Genomic DNA, 21,048 nt, shown 5'->3' on the forward strand with positions numbered 1-21,048 from the left:
ACCTCAAACGCAAGGGGGAACACTGTCTGAGTGAGTCAGATGGACGCTACAAAGTATGAAAACCTAAAGCAAATATGTTGCAATAATTTTCTGAATAGTATTAGAACTAGAAGTCATATAGCTATTGACAGTGGATTGCTCAGTTACAATTACATGTATCATGCTACAATGGAGATTATAATAATAAGAACATTTGCTTTTTAAAATTGAATTTAGGTGTAGAGTTCTACACACACGTGTAACAAAAACAAAAGATGCTGATCATGACGATGGAATCATGTTTGAAAAGAAAAGTTCACAGAGAATCAAGAACTTAGTTGTTGAATAGACATTATCACGTAACAATGTAAACAATATTTTGAATATCGATAAAGAACCACAAACATATCTCAAACAATGCTAATTAGGGTAGTAGAGAGTGGTGGTTCACAACAAAACTACCACAACATGAATAAACACTGCACTGAGAGGCTGCTTACCTGCTACAAAAAAGAAGAAGTCTATGATAATCTTCGATGTTTTATTTTCCATTTTAGCGCTCCGATCTGGAAGCAGATCCTTGCTCTGATGAAATTTGTTGTCGAATCAGTCAAAATTCTCAGAAGTTCCGAACTTTGACAAAACGTGAGCAGTCTTTCCAGTACCAACTAGGCAACACCAACTCGAGCAAGTTGACGTACTCTCTGCGGGCGTAGAGTCAGTTCTGACGGGGAAACTCCGGGGACGTGTTTACGAGTTGCCGATGGTCAGAGGAGGCATGCATCAGGAAGCGGTGCAGGTTGTGATACGTGTGTAACACGGGTAACTAACTGGTAACTGGCTGGCGTAGACCACTTCACAACTGGGAGGGTATACGGTAGCCTACTTCGTAAATGAACAGGCCGCAAATGGCGATTGTGTAATACACTAGTAGCGCTAGCAAGTCATACACAAACACACTATACAGGCATACAACGCGTACTGGCACGCTTCGCTGAACTTCATAAGGGGCCGGCCGTGTCCGTGTGGAGGTTACCGGTAAAAGTGTGGGCTGCCAATCCGAGTACTAGTACAAATGTATCACCGTCGATACTCACGTCACACACATAAACTAAAACCAGGGGGGTGGGCCCACCTCCGGAGCTCCCTGCTAATACCAAAGTCTTCGGTGTCCTCCGTTTTATGATAGGATCAAACACTAGCCAACCGTGTTTAGCCATGCCGCTTACCCACCTGTGATGTACTAGTACTCTAGTTTGGGCCTAACCTATTATAAAAAAAGGGGTGTATAAAGTATGTATCCACGGTATGTGATATTTTTCAATAGTATATTAACATTTTTTCAGCCAATTAATGAAGTAATACTCTTATTATTTATAGAAAAATTCAATATACATTCAAAGTATTGTGAAATAATTCAGGAATATAATAAATGTCCCTCCAGAACTTGACAGTACACTAAAATTGAATGGACCATTCCGGCGGGGATTTCAAAAAGGGTGTGGAAGATTATCCGGCACGATCTCAACACCGTGAGAAAACTGGCAACTTCCGCGTTTTAAATTTTCCGTTTTTGAATTGGGAAACCGTAACAAAATGACAACTGAACGCAGTAATCTACTTTCCCCTTCTTCGCATGCAATGAACCTAAGAAAGAGAGGAGAACAGCGGGAAGAATCAGCAGAAAACGGATGTGATACCGATCATCTACTGCTACCCAAAGAGGGAAGAGACGTTTTCATAACAGAACCACGAGAAGTTGTCAACATGGGCCTACAGCAGATCAGAGTTGCAAGAGGTACTGCAACAAGAAAACTGAGGACGGTCAAGAGAGCCTGGGGTACATTCAAAGCGGTAGGTCCCTCAAGAAATGTTCGAAATTTTCTATAATCAGGTTTCTGAGCAAGCTTACAAACTACAGCAATGGACTAGATCTATTGTCTCTGACTGCAATTCATGCAATGAGTTTTGGCAATACTTTGATAGACATCATCATTCACAGACAAGCACGCCGTGCTTTCCATGGCGTCTGGACTCTGGTCGGGCTTTATGTTTGTAGAGGTCAAACGACTGCAAGGGAGAACTCCACACGCATACATGTACCATCGATATACTCAATACGCCTTTGTTTTATTCCGATACCACCGTCATATTCAACGCCATCCTTAGTTCTATATCTCTATTCTTTCTCTTCTTCTACACTTATCTGCATTTTTCTCTAAGGTTAGCATTATCAATGGCTCGTGACCGACGGTAACGCTTCTTTCAATTGTGATCCATTTTTATATCCCATGCATGTAATCTTGGTAACGGGCTGACCCTATGTCAGAGAGAGGAGCTCAGCACCCTCCACCCCCCTAGCTGTCTGTCTTCTCGTTCTGTCTTCACCCTTTCCGCTATTCTTCTATCAACACTTCTCTTCCACGATGTCTCTGCCTACTAGGCTAATAATAATTAACACCTAGGCCGATAAGGCAACTAGAGGCGCCTGACCCCGGGAAAGGCCAAGACATCACCGGCGTCGGCGGGCGGGTCCTATACCTGCTTTGCCGACGGGAACGGCGTAACCCTGCATTTCTCTCGATGCAGGAGTAGGCAGATGACATCATTTCCGGAACCCTGTCCCCTTCCTTCCGTTGTATATATATCATTGTAAATATGAAAATAAATGTAATTTGGTTTTTTGTAAATAATTTAAAGTAGTTTAGGTTTTTATAATTAAATTTCAGGCATATCTGAATAATTATATTTTTTGGAGCAAATTGCCCACCCGGCAGAGAGCTCCACAATCTAAAACAACAACAACAACAACATACGGACAAATACGAATCGTAACTGTGTTACACTTACAGCGCCCCGCGACGGGGTTAGTCGGGCTAGTGTAATGACCAACGTGGTACTGGTAGTACTGACTACTGGTATAATAATGTACATACATGTATTGATACTGCGTAGTAGTTTTATCGATATCGAGGATATGTTCGGCGGAGACTACTGTATTAGAACCTATGGTAAATGTTACTGTTAGATCTACACATCTGGCTTCACGGAATCCCCCATGCCCTGATGCCCAGCTATCATCCATACATAGGCTTCATTCAAGCTTCAGCTTCATTGACTGTCATTAGTAACTGGAGCCAAAGTGGAGGAGGCGGAGGACCGTAAAACTAAAAGTAAAAAAAAGAAAAAAAGATGTAGGACCCTATAGATTCTAAGCTGTCGTTTTCATGAGGGTTTAATTTTCACGAATCACTATTGGATTGCGAAGGTAACACGCGAAAATGTCCCCACCCATGTCATTGACAGGGCTGCCAACAACTCTCATGCATTGAGCGTGAGACTCACTCATTTTGGTCCTTTCTCACTCTAAAACTTTATTTCATTTGCATGCATTTCTATTGATCTCACTCAATTTGACTCCTAAATTATAGCATTGGCCTATGGGAGTCTCACTCTAAACTAGTTTCCAGTGTTGGCAGCCCTGCATTGAGTAATAATAGTGCACTTGCGATAGCCGTCCATTGGTGTCGCAACAACAACATCTCACGAAAATGTCCATGATCTCATTCATGAAAATATCTGTACCGGGTACGCGAAAATAACAGCTTATACAAAGAAGAGTATAAAACTCCTCCAGACAGACATTTTCTGCCTAGAATTAATACTGAACCCCCCCCCCCCCAAAAAAAAAAAAAAAAAAAAAAATGACTGAGTGGTGTGTTTGTTTGTTTTTTTGTTGTTTAAAGAGGTTGAGAGAATGATACATTATTTGATTTTATGGCTTTTTCTTTCAAAGTGAATATAGTACACCAAAAACCTCCCATATTTTTCTTCTTAAATTGCTTTATTCCAACATTCTGAATGAAAGACACTTGATGAATGGGGGGTTAGTACACAACATTAAAGTGTGGTGTTTTCAGGGTTAACATAAAAAAGAAATATTAAACGTTGAATACAGAGACTCCAACCCCAAGCACCTTCTGATCTGGAGATTCTCCCGCCCGAAACCCCCAGCAAACGGGAGACTCCAAGTTGATGTGTACGAAGCGCGAAGTTCCTAGGGTTCTAGATGTTCTAGTGGTGCTATCTAAGGCTTATTTTTTCAACATACGATAGCAATAAGTAACAACTCCTTTCCACCGGGAGACACAGAGCCAGGGCGGGAGAAATCAAATCTCAAACAGGAGAACGGGAGATTTTGCAAAAATTGGCTTTCGGCGGGAGATCTCCCGTCGAAAACGGGAGAGTTGGAGTCTCTGTGAATAGCCTGAACTCTAATAACCCTGGCCCTCACTCTGGTAATGGAATCTGCATACTCCATTATGCATATCTGTAGTCTGCATGCCCTACGTACAAGTATAGTACTCCTGAGTGTAGCATATACCTATTTGTTTTTACTTTGAAGTTTAGAGTTAAAGCAAAGTTTGACTGCATGACCAAGCAAGAATGACATTTTTAACCAAAGGCTTTCCTGTACTGTACATTTATCTTATCATCAATGTTGTTGACAGTTAATAAAAATCAAGAACAACTATTTGAGATTCTAGCATTCTAAGTTTGAATGTTTTGAAAGGGACTTTCACTTATCAAAAGTGCAAGTTGCAAGTCAAGTTTATGTGTGTCTGAAAACTGTTTTGAAAGTGCTTCTACGACTCCCTCTTCACAGAAAATGCGACCGGAAGTGCAGAAGAAAATCAGACCCCAGCAGCTCTGGAGTGTGACCGCATGCTTGTCAAGTCCCCAGAGTCCCAGCGCGAGGAACTTCCTGCTGAACTCTCCGCTCGACCCAAACCAGTTTGTCACGCCGGGCGACCACCACCAGTACAGACCAACCCAAGTCGGCACACCACTCACCCCGCTCACACCCATGGAGAACCTGAGAAGGTCGGCCAGGATCGCTGGTAAAACACCGACACCACTCAGAGACAGCAAGAGACAAACACGGAGAGTGACCCCAAAGAGGTATCTGGACTTATTTAGTTTCATTTGTACTTGTTTATTGAATCCAAGATCTTTGAAGAATAGAAGATAGAAGTTTGCAAATGTATGTCAAGAAATTATTAATTATTGTTCATACTGAAATACCTTTTCAATAGATACATGAAAAGGAATGATATTATGATGACTAATATGACGTTTATTGGTCACCATTTGCTTGTCAGTGGAAGTTTTTGTTCAGGTCAAAGTTCATCCATTATTTGTTTAAACACAAGAATCGGGCCAGAGTTAGTTTGCATTCCATCTAGAAATACATTGAAAAATTGACCAAATAAAAAGAAAAAAAAAATCTAATATTCAGATTCAAACCTATACACATACTCATGAATACTATCTAAAAGAAACTCCCAACAAAATGTTTGATATCAGTGAAAAAGACAAACCAGTAGTTGACATTTGAAGATGCTGAGTCTCCATTGCAATTTTCTATTGCAGAATCAGACTAAGCGGCAGCCCGGGCAGGTTTACTCGTGACCTCAACTCGCTGACCGTCCAGTTTGACCAGCAGATGAGTGGGGCAATAGTGCCAGCAGGAGTCAGTGCATTGAAGGCCCTGAGCACCAACCTACAGCAGACCATCAGTAATCATGACAGGTATGGGGGATGATGGCAGTGGTGGTGTTGGTGGTGGTGGCAGTAGTAGTATTAGTAAGTAGTAGTAGTAGTAGTTATAGCAGTACTGATGACTTCCATCATCAATTTTTCACATTTTTTTTTTAGTTTCAGTTCATATTTTGAATGATCAATGATGATGTCACTGAAGATGATCAGTTTAAAGTAATATTCATTTTGTACAGACAGACCTTCCTGTGAATATAATAACCATTCAATGGTTCTATAACAAGAAATGTCAATGTTTAGGTCCTCCCCCTCCCCCCTTAAAAAAGAAAAAAAAAAGAAAAAAGAGAAAAACATACACACACACACTCGGGTCCATGTCACTCTCTTCATGTGCTGTCTTGATAATGATGATGTTATGCTCAAAATACCACTTAAAACGATAATGTGGCCAGTGCTTATGTGGTGTATTTCATTACCATAAGGTTCTCTCCTTTGTTGCTGTTCCCTGCAGCTCTCAGGCAGCTGTGGCGATTCCCGCAAAGAAGCAGACAAAGCAAGTCACCAAGGAGCAGCGAAAAACGGCAGAGGGGACGGCCTCCAAGGAGAACGAGTTAGAGCCCAAGCACCGCCTGAGACTGAGGCGTGGTAGGGGAGTCGTTGTGTCCTGTGGTGCCGGTGATGGTCAAATGCTCACTGAAAACTGGGAGTGAAAAACAGGCTCTGGCTCCTAAGTGTTGCCCCTTTTTTTTTCTTTTTCAATTCCATCAGTTTGGCATTTTGTCAGTTTTACAAAGCTGTGGAATGCTGTGTCTATCTGCAAAGACCTGTGTTACTCTTATGCTACTTTTGCTAAAATCAGGGTCTTGTTGAAAAACCTTTGGGGATGAACACTAATATTTACAAAATGATTACAAAATGCATAAAATCCAGCACCAACTGAAATCACAGGAATGTAAATTGTAATCATTGTGTAATATTTTGTTGCACTATTCCACAGAAATGCAGTCGAAAAAAAAGAGAGGAAATTCTCTGTTACAATGAGACTTGTATTGTGAGACATAAATGATATGTTCACAGTCATCACTGAATACCATTGGTATACATCTGTTAAAAGGAATGCTGTGTTTTATTCAGACCTAGATAAGGTGCTTCTTTTGAACTGGCATCTGAATGTTAATCTCTTTAATCTCATATATCACTAGTTGCAGCACTGTCCTTTTAAACAGTGTTCACACAATATTGAGCATGACATATATCATAAACACTAATCCAACTTACAATATATTATAGTAGCATTAATTCCAGTTTCTAATCCCATTTATGTATTGCCATTTATTATTTATATCTTGTGTAATCTGCTTGGTGTAGAAGGGCATTTATTTATATATTACTAGCTCCATCTACTAACATTTGTGTAGGGTGATATTTTACAAACAGTTAGGCTGAGAAATCAACAGGTGTTTGTTTTGTTGTGTTGTGTTGTTTGTTTTTTAGATTTAAAGACCATAAACCACCATCTTTATTCATGCAAACACACCTTGAAAAGGAATATGCATGAGCAAATTGTAGAAAATCTGTCAGACCATACACATATTTTAGATATTTCTGGTATTTTATGCATTTTTACTGCCTGGAAAATGCCAAGGCATTGCCATCATTGTCAGCTGAGCTGTGCTATCAAAAATGTCATTTAACGAAAAAATTGACTGAGAAAACAAAATGTTAGGAAGTTAAAAGAACAGTAATCACATTAGTTATGGCTTCAGAGTAAAATAAAATAAGCATGTATATGTAAATGCTAAATTTGTGTGAAGTTTGTTACGGTTAGGTGTAAACGCCAAATCATTGCGTGGGTGAATTTCGGGAAAGTGTAATATGTTTTACCAGTGGCATTTATTTAGTATTGCAATTTTTGTATTATTTATTAAGTCTTTTGCTGTCAAAACAAATATGGGAGCTTTGATATTGTGTTTGTTTTAAATGTTCTTAGTCAAGATAAGAAAAAGGGAAAAAAATTATGCATTACATCTAGATGATGTACCATATTTCTGTAAGTTGCAGTGCAACATTCCATTCATAAAAAGTTGTCAAAATGTCTTTGGTGAGTAGGGTGAACAATAGCTGCTTTTTCAATTTTTTTTTGTTTTGTTTTTGTGAGTGATATTTGTTAATGGCACACAAGGTACATGCCACAGGCATGCGGCATGGTGTGATATATACAGGTTTTTGGTTTGTTGGGCAGATATACCAGGGGCAGAAATTAGATTTCTAGATGGAGGATAAGAGAAACTAAGTTAAGCTGGGTGACAATCAGTTGCAGTTTATTCAATATTGTACTACAAACAGCCAGTGATACAGTGTTGGGTACAGGCTTTACATTTACTATCATATATTATGTATCCAACATAAGGTTGGGAAAAAATAATATACCAACATGCCATATAGATTTATGAACGTAATACTACGTGGTGTAACCATAATAGTTAAGGCCGTGTCACACCATAACGCGGGCTTGTGGCGAGGAGGTAGTTTCCAGCACGTAGAAGATTTTCAGCGGGCGAACAAGAATGTTTGCAATTTTCATTCATGCCTTGTCATACCGTATGGGGGAACTTCTGCGGCTTGACTTGCGGGGAAACAAATTTACTCCAAGGAGCTCTCCGCAGTTGGTCCGCACCTGACAGTATCTAGCGCGTAGTTGCCCGGAGGTGCTCACGCAAGTCCGATTTAACCGCAGCCAAGTTTTGAGCATGACCAAAACTTTTTCCGGGTGAGTCGCGGGAATGCCCGTAGAGGTCCACGCAGAACGCCAGTAGGAGACCCTTAGCGGCAGTACTTCCCAGGCAATTCCCACGCAGGTACTTCGCAGTCCCGTATGCAGCCAAGATAATGAAATTCTGTGAGATTTCAGCCATTCCATTAGAGGAATTCCTTCACTAAGTTGTCAGCCCCCACGCGACTGGTACAAAGGTCACACAGTATACTCGCAAGTATAACGCGTCCAGCAAGTAAGACACATGCGCTGACTTGCACAAATCCTTTTCCGCCCTCAGGAATGTCCGGTATGCTAGAAAATCCCTGCACGTAACAAGCCCGAGTAGCTTGCCCGGAAAGGTGTGACAGGGCCTAAACACGGTTGCGGGTAAAAAAATATGCGTGCGCACCTCCGGGCGACTACTTTTGAGATACATGCTAGGTACTGTCATGTGCTGATATCTACGGGGACCTCCGGGTAGTCAAAATTGTTCTTTGCAAGTCGCATGCAAGGCTGGTGTGACACGGCCTTTACTTTACAGAACATCCCACATGTAAAATGTTTCATGGATCATTTGAGATTTGGCATGGTGGAGTTACGTTGTACATTATGTTATGTATTGTATGTTCACTTTTGTTGTTTTGTTTTTTGCCTACTGTCTTGTAAGCACTATAACATGTAGTGAACTCAAATGAGACTAAAATTTGGTTGGTGATGTTGTTTTTACTTTTTGTTGTAGCCTGACATCTAGTGAACACACTGTCACTGCACTTTACGGCTACCTTGAAATGTAAATTTGCAGGATTTCCCCAATTGATTGTATTTGTTATCACAGCACATTTCAAAACAAACACTGCAGAATCGGACTGAAAAATGTCAGTACCACATTGTATTCTCATTTCCTGACAAAGTAGGAAGATATCTTTAGCTAACATTTTCATCAAACTATGTGAAGGTGAGTCATAGGAGCTCACTTTTCTCAGTTTTAAAGGAAACCCAAACCCCAAAAGTAATGTGGATTGAGTGAAAGCAGCAACATTAGTAGAACACAGCAGTGAAAGTTTGAGGAAAATCGGACAATCGATGCAAAAGTTATGAATTTTTAAAAGTTTTCGTGTGGGAACCGCTGGATGAGGAGACTACTAGAGGTCATGACGTACACATGTATGTGTGGACAACAGTATAAAGAAAATAATTTATAAAGAAAATTCCAAAAAAATTCACTTTTCTGGCATAATGAAACCGCTTTCAGAAAGCAGGGGGAATAATTGTTGGTACCCTTAACATGTATGTCAGTATCAAGTTGATGGAATGTGTAATTTTCATGAAAAATCAATTTTTGTGGAATTCCTTTTATATTTTCTTTATATTGTTGTCCACACATACGTCATAACCTCTAGTAGTCTGCTCATCCAGCGGTTACAACACCAAAACTTTAAAAATTCATAACTTTTGCATCGATTGTCCGATTTCCCTCAAACTTTCACTGATATGTTCTACTAATGTTGCTGCTCTCACTCAATCCACATTTCTCTTTGGGTTTGGGTTTCCTTTAAATTGCTCATACAGTCCTAAGAGTCTTTTGAATCAAGCATTTTCAGCTGTCTTACATTGAATCAAGGCTTGTAAGTCACTGCAGGTAGCCCTGGGCCCTGTTGCACGAAAGTTGAAATCAAACATAAGTCAGGAAATCAAACATGAGTCTCCAAATACTCAATTCTGATTGGCTGATACCTGACTTATGTTTGATTGTATCTTTTTATGTGACAGGGCCCTGTGGTTTGAGATCCGAACTTCCTTCTTACAAAGAAGGTCTCCACACACTTTAATAGTATCTCGGTTTTGCACTCTATCCAGTCCACTGGATGGACAGGACTGGATTTTCTTGAGTTTTACTTTGATTTGCACTCAGTCATCATTACTCAATTCAATTAAATTCTACTACAGTATAGGATTTAAAATCTTGGATTGATGTTTAGAGGGGGTAACATTTAAACCCACCTTTAGTTTACCACAGTCACCTCACATCATTACATCCCATGTACATTGTATTATCACAAATTGCGACTTAGAAATGTGATTTCTTTATTATGCAAGTTATATTTCATGTGCACTTACATACTCTCACTGCCATAAAAAAGATATTATCATACAGGCCAGGCTCTGTAGACAGGAGAATGACTGCAGATGAAGTAGGTTGTTGGATGAATGAAAAAGTACTTTGTTTATACTACTGTAAACGTCAATATTTTCGCGCGATTAATTTTTCGCCCTGAACGGCTCGAAAACATATTCGCGGGTTCTTAAATTCGCGCTCCGCAGCGGGTTAATACACAGTCGCTGTTTTCATCCAGCGATGCCAGCGTATGGAAGCGACGTAGCAAGCAGCGCGAGTGTGAGTACAAGCGCTCAACTACGTAGTACAATGTACACGTATTCTACTCGATACATGTACTGTAGTACTAGTACAGTGTACTGTCGTCGCGGAGATATAAGCTCACCAATCGGCCATGGGCTCGGTGCGTGCGGTGCGTGCGATGATACTGCTATATGTGTAAACGGTCCCCGCGTAAACATGTCTGTACTACGTAGCAGTATCATCGACGAAGCACACGCAATTCAGGCCGTTCAAAATGTGCATAGAAAATTGCGAAGATATATTCGCGCGTTTTTGAATTCGCGCTAGCCGAACGTAGCGCGAAATCCGCGAATATTAATGTACCGGGAAAATTTCCACGTTTAGAGTAAATGGTTTTGAATTGAAGTGTTTGAAAGTGTAGCTACTTAATGCAGTGTTCTATGTGCACGCCCATAGAAATGTGTAATTTTGCATTTTTGACTTAACCAAGAACCTTTGTTTTGTGGTTGCTTTAAAAGCATACATTACTCAGATGTGTTCTATTGTAGTGGATTGCACAATGTGCTCAACATAAGAAGGTTTCCAGAAAGTATACATGGATATCAGTAAGGAGGATAAATTTATGCGGAAGTGGTGGGATTCAACCTGTGAGCGCATAATAGTAGCCACCCAGCTGGTGTGCACCCCGATGAAGGAATGGAGTGCACTGTGGGTGCAGTTTGATGACAATAACCACACTAATAAACTGATGAAGAGTCTAAATGAAATGCATATTGTGGTAGAAAGTCACCAATATGAATTCCAACTTTTTCACCATTCATCATTGATTTTGAAATTTGCATATAGTGCAAGCCAATGGAATGGGAGCACACCTGTAAGAAATATTCTGTAATATACAAGTTACTGATGTCGACGATTTATTTGAGCATTATTGACAATTTAAGCATTATCATCCAACAGCAGAGGATGCTGTGGTTATTTAGTGACATCACTTTGTCATTGTTTGATTGATAGAAAGTGCACATTTTTGGATATCCTAGGTCCCGCCTTGGCTGGTCCCCTTGGCTGAAGGCCAGAGAGCATGCTGTAATGTTGTCTGCTTGTTGAGCGTCACTTGCTCACTCCTGTAACTGTTTATACATCAATCTCTTTTCCCCTTTTTTCACAGAACTTTGGCAATTTTTTGAGCTCACTTAGGTGAGTCTGCAGGGTAAAGGATTTTATGTTAAAGGAGTCACTTTAGTTAACTTTGGATCATGTTCAGTAGAAACTTATTACTGTTGATGGAACATATATGGGGATTATGCACTGTCTTTGTGTGCTTGTGACAAGCCAGGCAGTAACTTGCAAGTACAACATGTAATCTGTTAGGACAAAAGTGAAGATTTTTTTTTTTTTTCCTGCTCTGATTAAATGACAGACATGAAGGTATTTGCAACTTGGATTTCTACTCAGAGCAATTTGAATTTGTGTCTGTATCTTTCACTCAGCCAAGTTTTCTGTTCCATGAAAGACAATTTTTTTATGTTGACCGAGTTACACATCATAATTGTTCGACAATTTTAGTCTACTTTCTGTTGTTGTTTACCTGGTATTTAGGATTGACAGAAAGAGCCCAGTCTACTGTAAAAGTGGAAATTTTCGCGATGTTGAAATTTTCGCGCATTTCGCGCAACTAGAAACTAACGCAAAAATAAAAGCACGGGAATATTTTTGCTTGCCATGTGTTCCAGTAGTTGATGTCTTGATTCCGCGGAATCAAAAACACGCAAAACTCCTCTTACCCGGCCGAGCGTGAAAAATTAGTCGCACGAAAATATTCACTTTTACAGTATAAGCACTTTATATACTCTGCTTTAAATATATGTTAATCATTATTTTAACCCCCCCCCCCCCCCCCAAACCAGGACACCTGTAAATTTGCCAGTTTCTGCCAAACCTTGTTCTTTTGCCAAAGGACACATGACTAAGTTTATTGAGTTTGAAACAACAAGGAATGTAAAGGCCCCATCACAGTAGAGTGTACATGTATATTGCCAACAAATGCCCAAGTAATGCCCAATGAATTTGAACATTTGAAGATACGTTCACATCTATTGCTAATACTAGAATGGTTTGTAACATGTTTGACATTTTTTGTATTCATTTGCTATTTGTAAGGATTTGCAGAGATATGCTGGAGCCGATTTTTATGCCTCCGCCAACGAAGTGGCCGGAGGCATTATGTTTTCGGGTCATCCGTCCGTCCGTCCCGTTTTGTTTTTGTCGATATCTCAAGAACCGTGTGGTGGTTTTACATCAAACTTGGTATGAGGGTATATCCTTGGGGGATAATACTTTGTGTGGATTTTAGGGTCACAGGGTCAAAGGTCAAAGGTCACAGGTTATTTTGTGAAACAAATTGAAATTTCATGTTTTTCTCTATATCTCGCAAATGGTTCAAGGTATCTTCATGGAACTTAGTATATATGCTTGTACCGATGGGCAGTGATTATCTAGGGAAGTTAGGGGTCATGGGTCAAAGGTCAGGGGGTCAAAGGTCAAGGTCAACTCCTCAAAATATCACTACTTTCCTTATATTTATGCAATGCCGAAAGTTTTTTTTTTTAAACTTGATGTATACATGTATTACTCTATATATATTCTGTGGGAAGTTTCTTGCCAAAAGGTCAAAGGTCAAAAGGTCAAAGGTCAAGTGAAAGTACTGAATTGCACTTTTTCCTCCAATATCTCAAAAGTAACTCAGGTATCATCATGAAACTTACATATTTATGCATGTTCAACCTAACAGTGATTCTCTTTGGAACTGTGAGGTCAAAGGTCAAAGACCAGGTTTAGATAATGCTATTTTCCCATTTGATACTGAAATTATATTTTTTCTCAATACCTTGAAACTAAATGCATAAACTTATAAAAGGGCCAAAAGTCAAGTAAAAATCATCAGTTCCCCAAATACCTGCACTCTGACATTTTAATCATTCATCCAATTGAACCTAGTTCTAGGAAAGTGAACATTCAGCACATTTGTGTCAAACCGGTCATTTTAATATTTTGCCAATTGTGTGAAACTGTCATCACACATTGTCAAGACATTGTACTATAGACCTATTAGGAGAACCATGAATTATTGCGGAGGCATATCAGTCGCCATAGCGATATATCTAGTTTATTCTGAACATAACCATAATAATAATCTTTTTTTAAAATGACTAATATTAACAGATGTGAATGAATCTCCAAATTTTCAAATTTGTTCAGCATTCTTTGTCTCGAGTGTGACGGTTCCGTAAGCCATGTTATGAAATACACCATACTGTGTGATGAAATATTGGAAAGGAACATAAAACAAACACAGCACTAAGCACGGTGTTATGGTCTGCACTTAGCAAACTTTTAAATGGTTATGAAATAACAAGACTGTGTGAGACACAGGACTGGACCATTTGACACAACCTTACAGCAGGGTTTTGGTACAAGTTTGAAATTACCAAGAAATAATGTTGAGCCCTTATACAGTACTTATTTATTTACTAATTTATTTATCTATTTCATCATTTAGTCTATTCATTCACTATAAGTGGTTAAGTGATTATTACTCTCATTCATTCATTTATTCATTAATATATCTATTCATCTATGTATCATCTGCTTCAACACAGAGAATAATATATATGTGTTGTATAAATATCACTCTCTGTGATAGGTTATGCTATTACATGGTCTAGCAAATATACTAATCAGTTCTCACAATTAGAATGAAATAACCTAGAAATACCACATAGTAATGTATGATCACCAGACAACTATACTTCATGTATAGACAGGACTAAGGTGTAAACTAAATGAATGCACCTTGCTTGCCAAGACCTTTATCTAATACTCACAAATGACCAATATATACTAACACAAAAGTACAATGACGGAAGAAAGTTGTTTCTTCACATATTGGTCTGAGAGTTGTACGGTTTGGAGGTTATCTCTCTCTTATTTGTAGAACTTCACAAATCTGTGTCATATTGCACTACATTTGTACAAACTGTGACAGAAAAGGTAATCTCCGCACTTGTAAACCAACCTTATCACTGCACAGAAAGATTCTGAAGGAAGAGGTTTTTGCTCTTGTGCTGAAGTGTAGCTTCACACTAAATAAGTAAAAAGTAAAAGATATGCCATCCAATCACACATGATGACTATGGTTACCATGGCAATTACACATAATGTTGATAGCTCATTAGTCTCTATCCAGCCTTTGCCACGGCGTTGTATTGATTTCCAGTTGCATTTGTCGCAATAAGGATCCCGGATGTGTATACATTGTACATTGGTACATGTGTATGACTTAAGTACGCTATATCCTATTTTTCATGGTAATCTTGTCATTGTATTCTACATGTATTTGTATGTACTCATTTACTTGCCATGCGTTACTGCAGTGTAATCTAATAAAATGCAGCTTCTCACACTCTCAAGTTCTGTGGTGTTTTTAGTTTTTGCGAGGATCGAAACTCTTATGTGTTCCTGTTCCACTAGTGTTCTTGTTTCAACGATATTCCAGCCATTGATAAGCTACTGTAAAACCAGAAACATTCACGGCATGAAACTTTCACAAATTGCTGCTGGCCTCACATTCAACGTAATATGTACACAGTTAACCTTGACTCCTTGCAAACTTTTCGAACGTTTCATGCGCACGGAAATTTCTGGGTTTACAGCACGTAGCTGTGGGATCTCGCACATAATTACGTAAAGACATTCATCAGAACCTGTGTGATGCAGATGTTTGCCGTGGGCTGCTCAAAAAGAGAACACATGAAATGCATACCACAAGGTGTCCTCTAGTAAGAGATTTCCTTTTCATGTATGGGAGCTTTTTTGTTGTTGTTCTAATAATATTGTTGAGCTCATTGAGCATGGTTTATCAGGCAGGTCTTTGGCAGTTTTCTGACAAAATCTGGGTTGCCATCTAATGATACTATCAGTGATATCTGATTTTCTTGAAATTCTCTGTTCGTTTGTCCCTTGACTAATTTCACTTAATACAGGTGTATCTGCTAGCCTACTTTACTAGATTTTGTTTTGATACAGCAGTGTCAATGTAAAAAAAAAGCGTGTGTGTGTGTGTGTAGGTGTGTAGGTGTAAAAACAGAAAGGACAGAGTTATTTGATACAGTGGACTCCTGCTATAATGAAGTCCTCAGGACCAGCAGTTTTCTTTCGTTATATCAAGTTTCGTAATAACCGAATAAATAAACAATAAAAATACATAGAGTGAACAATATTGCAGCCAGAATTTTTACTTCGTTGTAACTGGAATTTCGTTATAACCGTGTTCGTTGTAATGGAAGTGCACTGTATTCATCTAATTTCAGAGTTAACAGCGTAAATACAGATATTCCATATGGATTACAGTGGTACACTGAACACTACACAGGTCAATGAAAGATACAACAGTCATTTCAGTTTTACTATCACTGTTTTCATAGACATATGTCATTTTTATTCAATATCTCACATGCGTTTCACCCTATTGCGCGGAAGTCATCCTCTGCATTTGTTGCACTGTACATATTTAAAACTCAAGCTTTTACACATAACAGCTCCTCATGAACAACACAATTTTGTGTAAATCTTATGTACAAATGCCACAACTTTTCACAACATGAAATGAAGCACAAACAAACACCACTTTCATCGAAATGATAGCTCTGATAATCCAACTGAAAATACTACCCTTTATGCCACTGGTTTAATTACCTAAATTGTACAGGCCTTGCAGAGGATTTTGAAAACCCAATTCTTACGTTTCTGCAATACATGAATCTGACATGTAATACTGATTGTATCTGATACCTTATTTCCATCCTTTACAAATAGACTGCCTGTATAGACCACAGATTGTGTGAAAAGGAAAGAGCAGTCTTTCTTTATGTCTCATGGTAACTTGTGCAAAATTCTCCTACAAAAATGCTTAAAGCGCACCATCAGTGTTCTAGTTTGTTGTGCTGCTTGCCCATGTGATAGGGATACAATAGTGACCTTTGTGCTGTGCTGACCTTTCTTGTGTTAAAACCTTGAAGGAAAAATATGGGATCCAACGTTATGCTCAGGTAAAAAAATAGAGCAATGTAATTATCATTTCTTTTCATTCTCTTCCTTCCACAAAGTTACTTGTCTTCACATTACATTTTATCTCCACAAGGCATGTCTTGAGACTTGAATGTTATACACAACGATTAATCGATTATGAAGCAACTTGGGCTTTTTGGTCTAAAAGATGTCATTTGAGTGAATGAATTGCAGAAGCGTGAAATCACACGTGGAGATGAGGTTGTCGACAGCTGGCAGCGTGCAAGTCATGTGTAACAATTGGCATATAACTTGTAAAACAATACAGACAGCAGAAGAAAGAACAAAATACACGTACAGTCAACCTTGCCAAAGTCGAATCTACTTAGACTGAAGAAATAGCTTCGACTCAGAGAAAACTCTACCTATGACGGATTAAAATCAATAGAATATAAAGAGAAGAGGACTTGAAAAGACCTTCCACTTGGGCGATTAGTCAAGCAAATATCCAGACGGCATGCAAATGCAGCTAATATGCTGACCACAGCTAATCTTTGTATGTAATTGATCACGAATGCGCTACTCTGACACAACATATTGCATGCATGATACAATTACACAGTCAATGTGAAGGGAAATCACTCGTGGTAAATTCTTTTTGTTTGTTTGTTTGTCGTTTCTTTCTTTTCTGCAATATTCTCTTTGAGCACACACAATTACAGATTGGCAGCGATGTAAGGACTGATCAGGGTTATCAAACATACGTTGTGTAGAATGCATGGAATGTGGTAGAGAAATCATGGCTGTCTCTGTCTTCTCTCGAGCCCCACCCACACGCTAGAGTATACCACCACTGCAAACCATGCACTTTAACACACACATTTGCCATTGCTCCTAACTAAATCGACTATCTTCATCGACATTTGTCACTTATGCATATTGTGTAACAAGGCACTCTTGAGTTGCACATAGCATGCAAACCAAGCTAAAATCAAAGCGTACTTGTCAAAGACAACTCCTAATGATCATATTCACAGGGTTATTACAGATCATCCATGCAAAAGACAATTAAATCAATCGACTTACTGCAACTAAGAAAAAAAAAATCAAGACTCTTTAAACTCCTTGAATTTCACTCAAATACTGTAAAACAAGAAATGTTTGCGTGCATCTTAATTTCGCGAGCGCCAAGATTCGCGAATTTAAAATGCACACAAAAGTTCTTGTCTACACTATATGCATTGAACGCCTGGGGCAACTTGCGAAAATTTCATGCCACGAAAAAGGCCATTGGCTCCAATTCACAAAAATTTCATGCCGCGAATATATCATGTTTTACAGTATCTAGGAGTGACTTGACATTTCCCATCATAACTTCATACAGATCTGTCCATATCAGATGATTATGGGAAAACATCCATATCAGATCTTGTCCGTATCAGATGATTGCCGGAAAACAGTTCTTGTTTTAAAAATATGTAAAATGTATTCCATCTTGGTAACTTGCTAACAGTGTCATCAAAGTCTTTGCAAATACATGAATGAATAATGAATATGTCCTTGGGCACTGCAAGGGCCCTTCACAATATAGAATTGCAATGAATTGTGTGATTAGTTGTATCAGGTTTGTTACTCTGTGACTACAGTACCTACGCATTGAATGAATTTCAAATCAATGCAAATTTTGGTAAATACATGGATGATCTGTTCAAAAGATCGGACAACACATTCTAAACAAAGCAAATGAATTGTTGGTTTGTTTTTGTCCACTCTTATTTGCAGACAAGTATAATTACATAGTAGGATTGCTTTTCGGGTGTTATTGATATAGTGCTTGTGGGTTCAGCAAAGGGCCACAGCTAGAAAGCATACAAAACCTCAAAGGCAACCAATGATGAGCACAATTTCTCTGTGTCAATAGGCGTGTCTGCAGCTAGAACTCTGACTTTGTACCCTACTGTAGAAAAACAAAGAAAAGAATATAGAGTCTATCAATACTGGTAGTACACATGTATGATACAGGTGCTGCAGGAAATAAAGATAATCAACATTTTCAGCCAAACATATCATCACTCACATTACTAACTTTTCAAACTTTCTTGCCATTTCTCTTTAATGAGTGAGGAATAAAAACAATGTCATTAACGACACAATTTTTTTTTGTTGTACCTTTGAGTATGTTACTACATTATACAAAAACTCAAAATGGGCCGACAAGTCTAACAATGAAATGGCTGAAAATATAGTATACCACATGTGAAGATCTCTACAGACAGGTAGTTGAAAAGTTAATAATGACGAGTAGCATAGGAGACAAGTCAACCTTTCTCAAGTAATACAATTGCACTAAAACACCATGCAACACTATAGACTTGCCAAACAAATGGTCCATCTGGCTAGTGGTGCTTTGGAGTGGCATGATGGTGAGAATTTAAGCTAGGATAACTTTGTGCAACATAGACATAAAAGAAGTGTCACTTTTAAACATTCAGCTGTTGCCCTCGTTACATCAATGGAAAGTTTTTCTTCACTCCTTCACATAGAAAATACACCTTGTAGATCAAATAAGGGGTGTTTTACTCTTTTTCTTTTCTTCATGAATGTACATGGCCAATATCCCATCTCTCTCAAAACTTAGACACAGCGCCAGAGAAACTTGCAGTCTCCTATAACATGGGAAACTGATTCATTCGTCTCATCACACTTTATGAGATGTACAACACATCTCCCTACAACACAAGTGTATGGCGCCAACACAAAAATCAACATAACTGCTATTTACTCAAATCCAGCCCCAGAGGGCAGCAAACACAAATTATTCACGAGTTGCTGCACCTTCAAAAATTGCATGACCAAAGCCACTTTACCAAACATCAAATATGACTTAACATCATAAAATTACCCCTATATAACATTACACAGTCCACCCACTCCATATCAGGGGAACTCATCCATCATTAATTCACATACCTTCACACAAATGTCCAAATTAGCAAAGACTATCTGTACATAATAATATGGTGCATACACTACACCAAGTATATTGCTTGAGGACTTCAAAACGGATTTCAGTAACATATACCGATACACAAAAAGCCTCTACTTGTGGATCTCCTAGATTCTCTAGTCCAATATCAAAACAACAACAACTCATGTTTCTATCTTCAACTTTTCATCATCTACTTCAACATTGAAACTGATTCATCCATATGACATTTCTTGAGCATACTTTTCTTGCGCCAATCCACATAGCTTAGGGATAATTATGAAATGGCACAATTCTTATAAAAAAAATAAAAAAAGGAGAGATAATGCCTCCAGCAACACTTTGTTTTGTGGCAGAGGCATTCATAAGTGGGCTGTTCAAAACAAGATAATAAATGAACATTCTATTCTTCATCAGTCATTTTAAGGACTGCCAACCCATAATCCCATTGATATATACCAATGCAATATGGCCACCAGACACAATAAGATGGTCTTTAAGACCATAAGAACACAGTACAAATTGACTCAACCGTGTATACAAGCTCTCCTTGAACATTAGCTCCACGGAGCTGAAATTATGATGCTAACATACAGGGGGGTGGGGGGAGGTAAGTAAGTCAGGCAAATTGCTTTGACATCTTGAAACCCTTTCTAATCTTATATGGCAGAGCTAGGGAAGAAACCTGTTATAATGAGCTGTTTGGGACGCCAGAAATTTTCTCATTATATCAGGGATTAAAACAAAAGAATGGTATCTGCACAACTACCTGATTACATCAGGTATATCGCTATACCCAACCTCATTCAAATGAGGTTCCACTGTACGAAAAAGTCAGACAAAAACAGAGTTAGCTGCAACTCCACTCCAGAGACAATAACAGTTAGCTGCAACTCCACTCCACATTTAAGAAGGCTTCAATTGACAGATTAAAATCAAACCAACGAGAATGGTACATGTTTCATCCATATCAGACATACATTGTGAAATAAGAAAAGTAATATGGAATTGATGATACTGTAAACGCGGATATTTTCATTGTACATTTACATTTTTTCGGCATATCGCACTACTTTTGGCCTGGGTGAATTCTAAAACCTGCCAGAATATCTTCACAATATTTTCTCTGCACATTTTGAACGGGTTGGTAATTGCGCAGCGCAAATTCTAAAACCTGCCAGAATATCTTCACAATTTTTTCTCTGCACATTTTGAACTGGTTGAAAATTGCGCAGCACGAATTCAAGAACCCGCGAGTATGGTTTTTTAGCCACTCAGCGTCAAAAAGTAACTACGCGTAAATACCAACATTTCCAGTATCACATTTTTCACAAAACAATGGCG

The 21,048-nt window shown here is 38.7% G+C and overlaps 2 protein-coding genes across 2 annotated transcripts in view; one reads left to right on the plus strand and one right to left on the minus strand.

Annotated features, from left to right (window-relative positions):
* The window catches only part of LOC139741432 (phospholipid phosphatase 1-like), a 66,224-nt gene extending 65,202 nt beyond the window's left edge, over positions 1-1,022 (minus strand). The window contains exon 1 of the mRNA XM_071652013.1: positions 480-1,022. Within this exon, the coding sequence (XP_071508114.1) occupies positions 480-531 (52 nt within the window). The 5' untranslated portion in view covers positions 532-1,022. The remainder of the gene's footprint in view (positions 1-479) is intronic.
* Positions 1,023-1,504: 482 nt separating this feature from the next.
* LOC139741433 (uncharacterized) lies at positions 1,505-6,248 on the plus strand. Its single transcript, XM_071652014.1, has 4 exons — positions 1,505-1,833; positions 4,646-4,941; positions 5,413-5,571; positions 6,050-6,248. The coding sequence occupies exons 1-4, from the start codon at positions 1,576-1,578 to the stop codon at positions 6,246-6,248; spliced, it is 912 nt and encodes a 303-aa protein (XP_071508115.1). The 5' UTR covers positions 1,505-1,575.
* Positions 6,249-21,048: the final 14,800 nt, after the last annotated feature.

The sequence above is a fragment of the Diadema antillarum genome, unplaced genomic scaffold (assembly GCF_040938485.1).
Source record: "Diadema antillarum isolate AM-2024a unplaced genomic scaffold, OU_Dant_1.0 seq00000929_RagTag, whole genome shotgun sequence".
NCBI lineage: Eukaryota > Metazoa > Echinodermata > Echinoidea > Diadematoida > Diadematidae > Diadema > Diadema antillarum.

What these genes read in the sequence shown, in the direction of transcription:
- LOC139741433 (XM_071652014.1), top strand. Translation starts at nt 1,576, where the DNA reads ATGACAACTGAACGCAGTAATCTACTTTCCCCTTCTTCGCATGCAATG. An exon ending in CGGAGAGTGACCCCAAAGAG is followed by an intron (nt 4,942 to 5,412) that starts GTATCTGGACTT and finishes TTTCTATTGCAG; the next exon opens with AATCAGACTAAGCGGCAGCC. An exon ending in ACCATCAGTAATCATGACAG is followed by an intron (nt 5,572 to 6,049) that starts GTATGGGGGATG and finishes TGTTCCCTGCAG; the next exon opens with CTCTCAGGCAGCTGTGGCGA.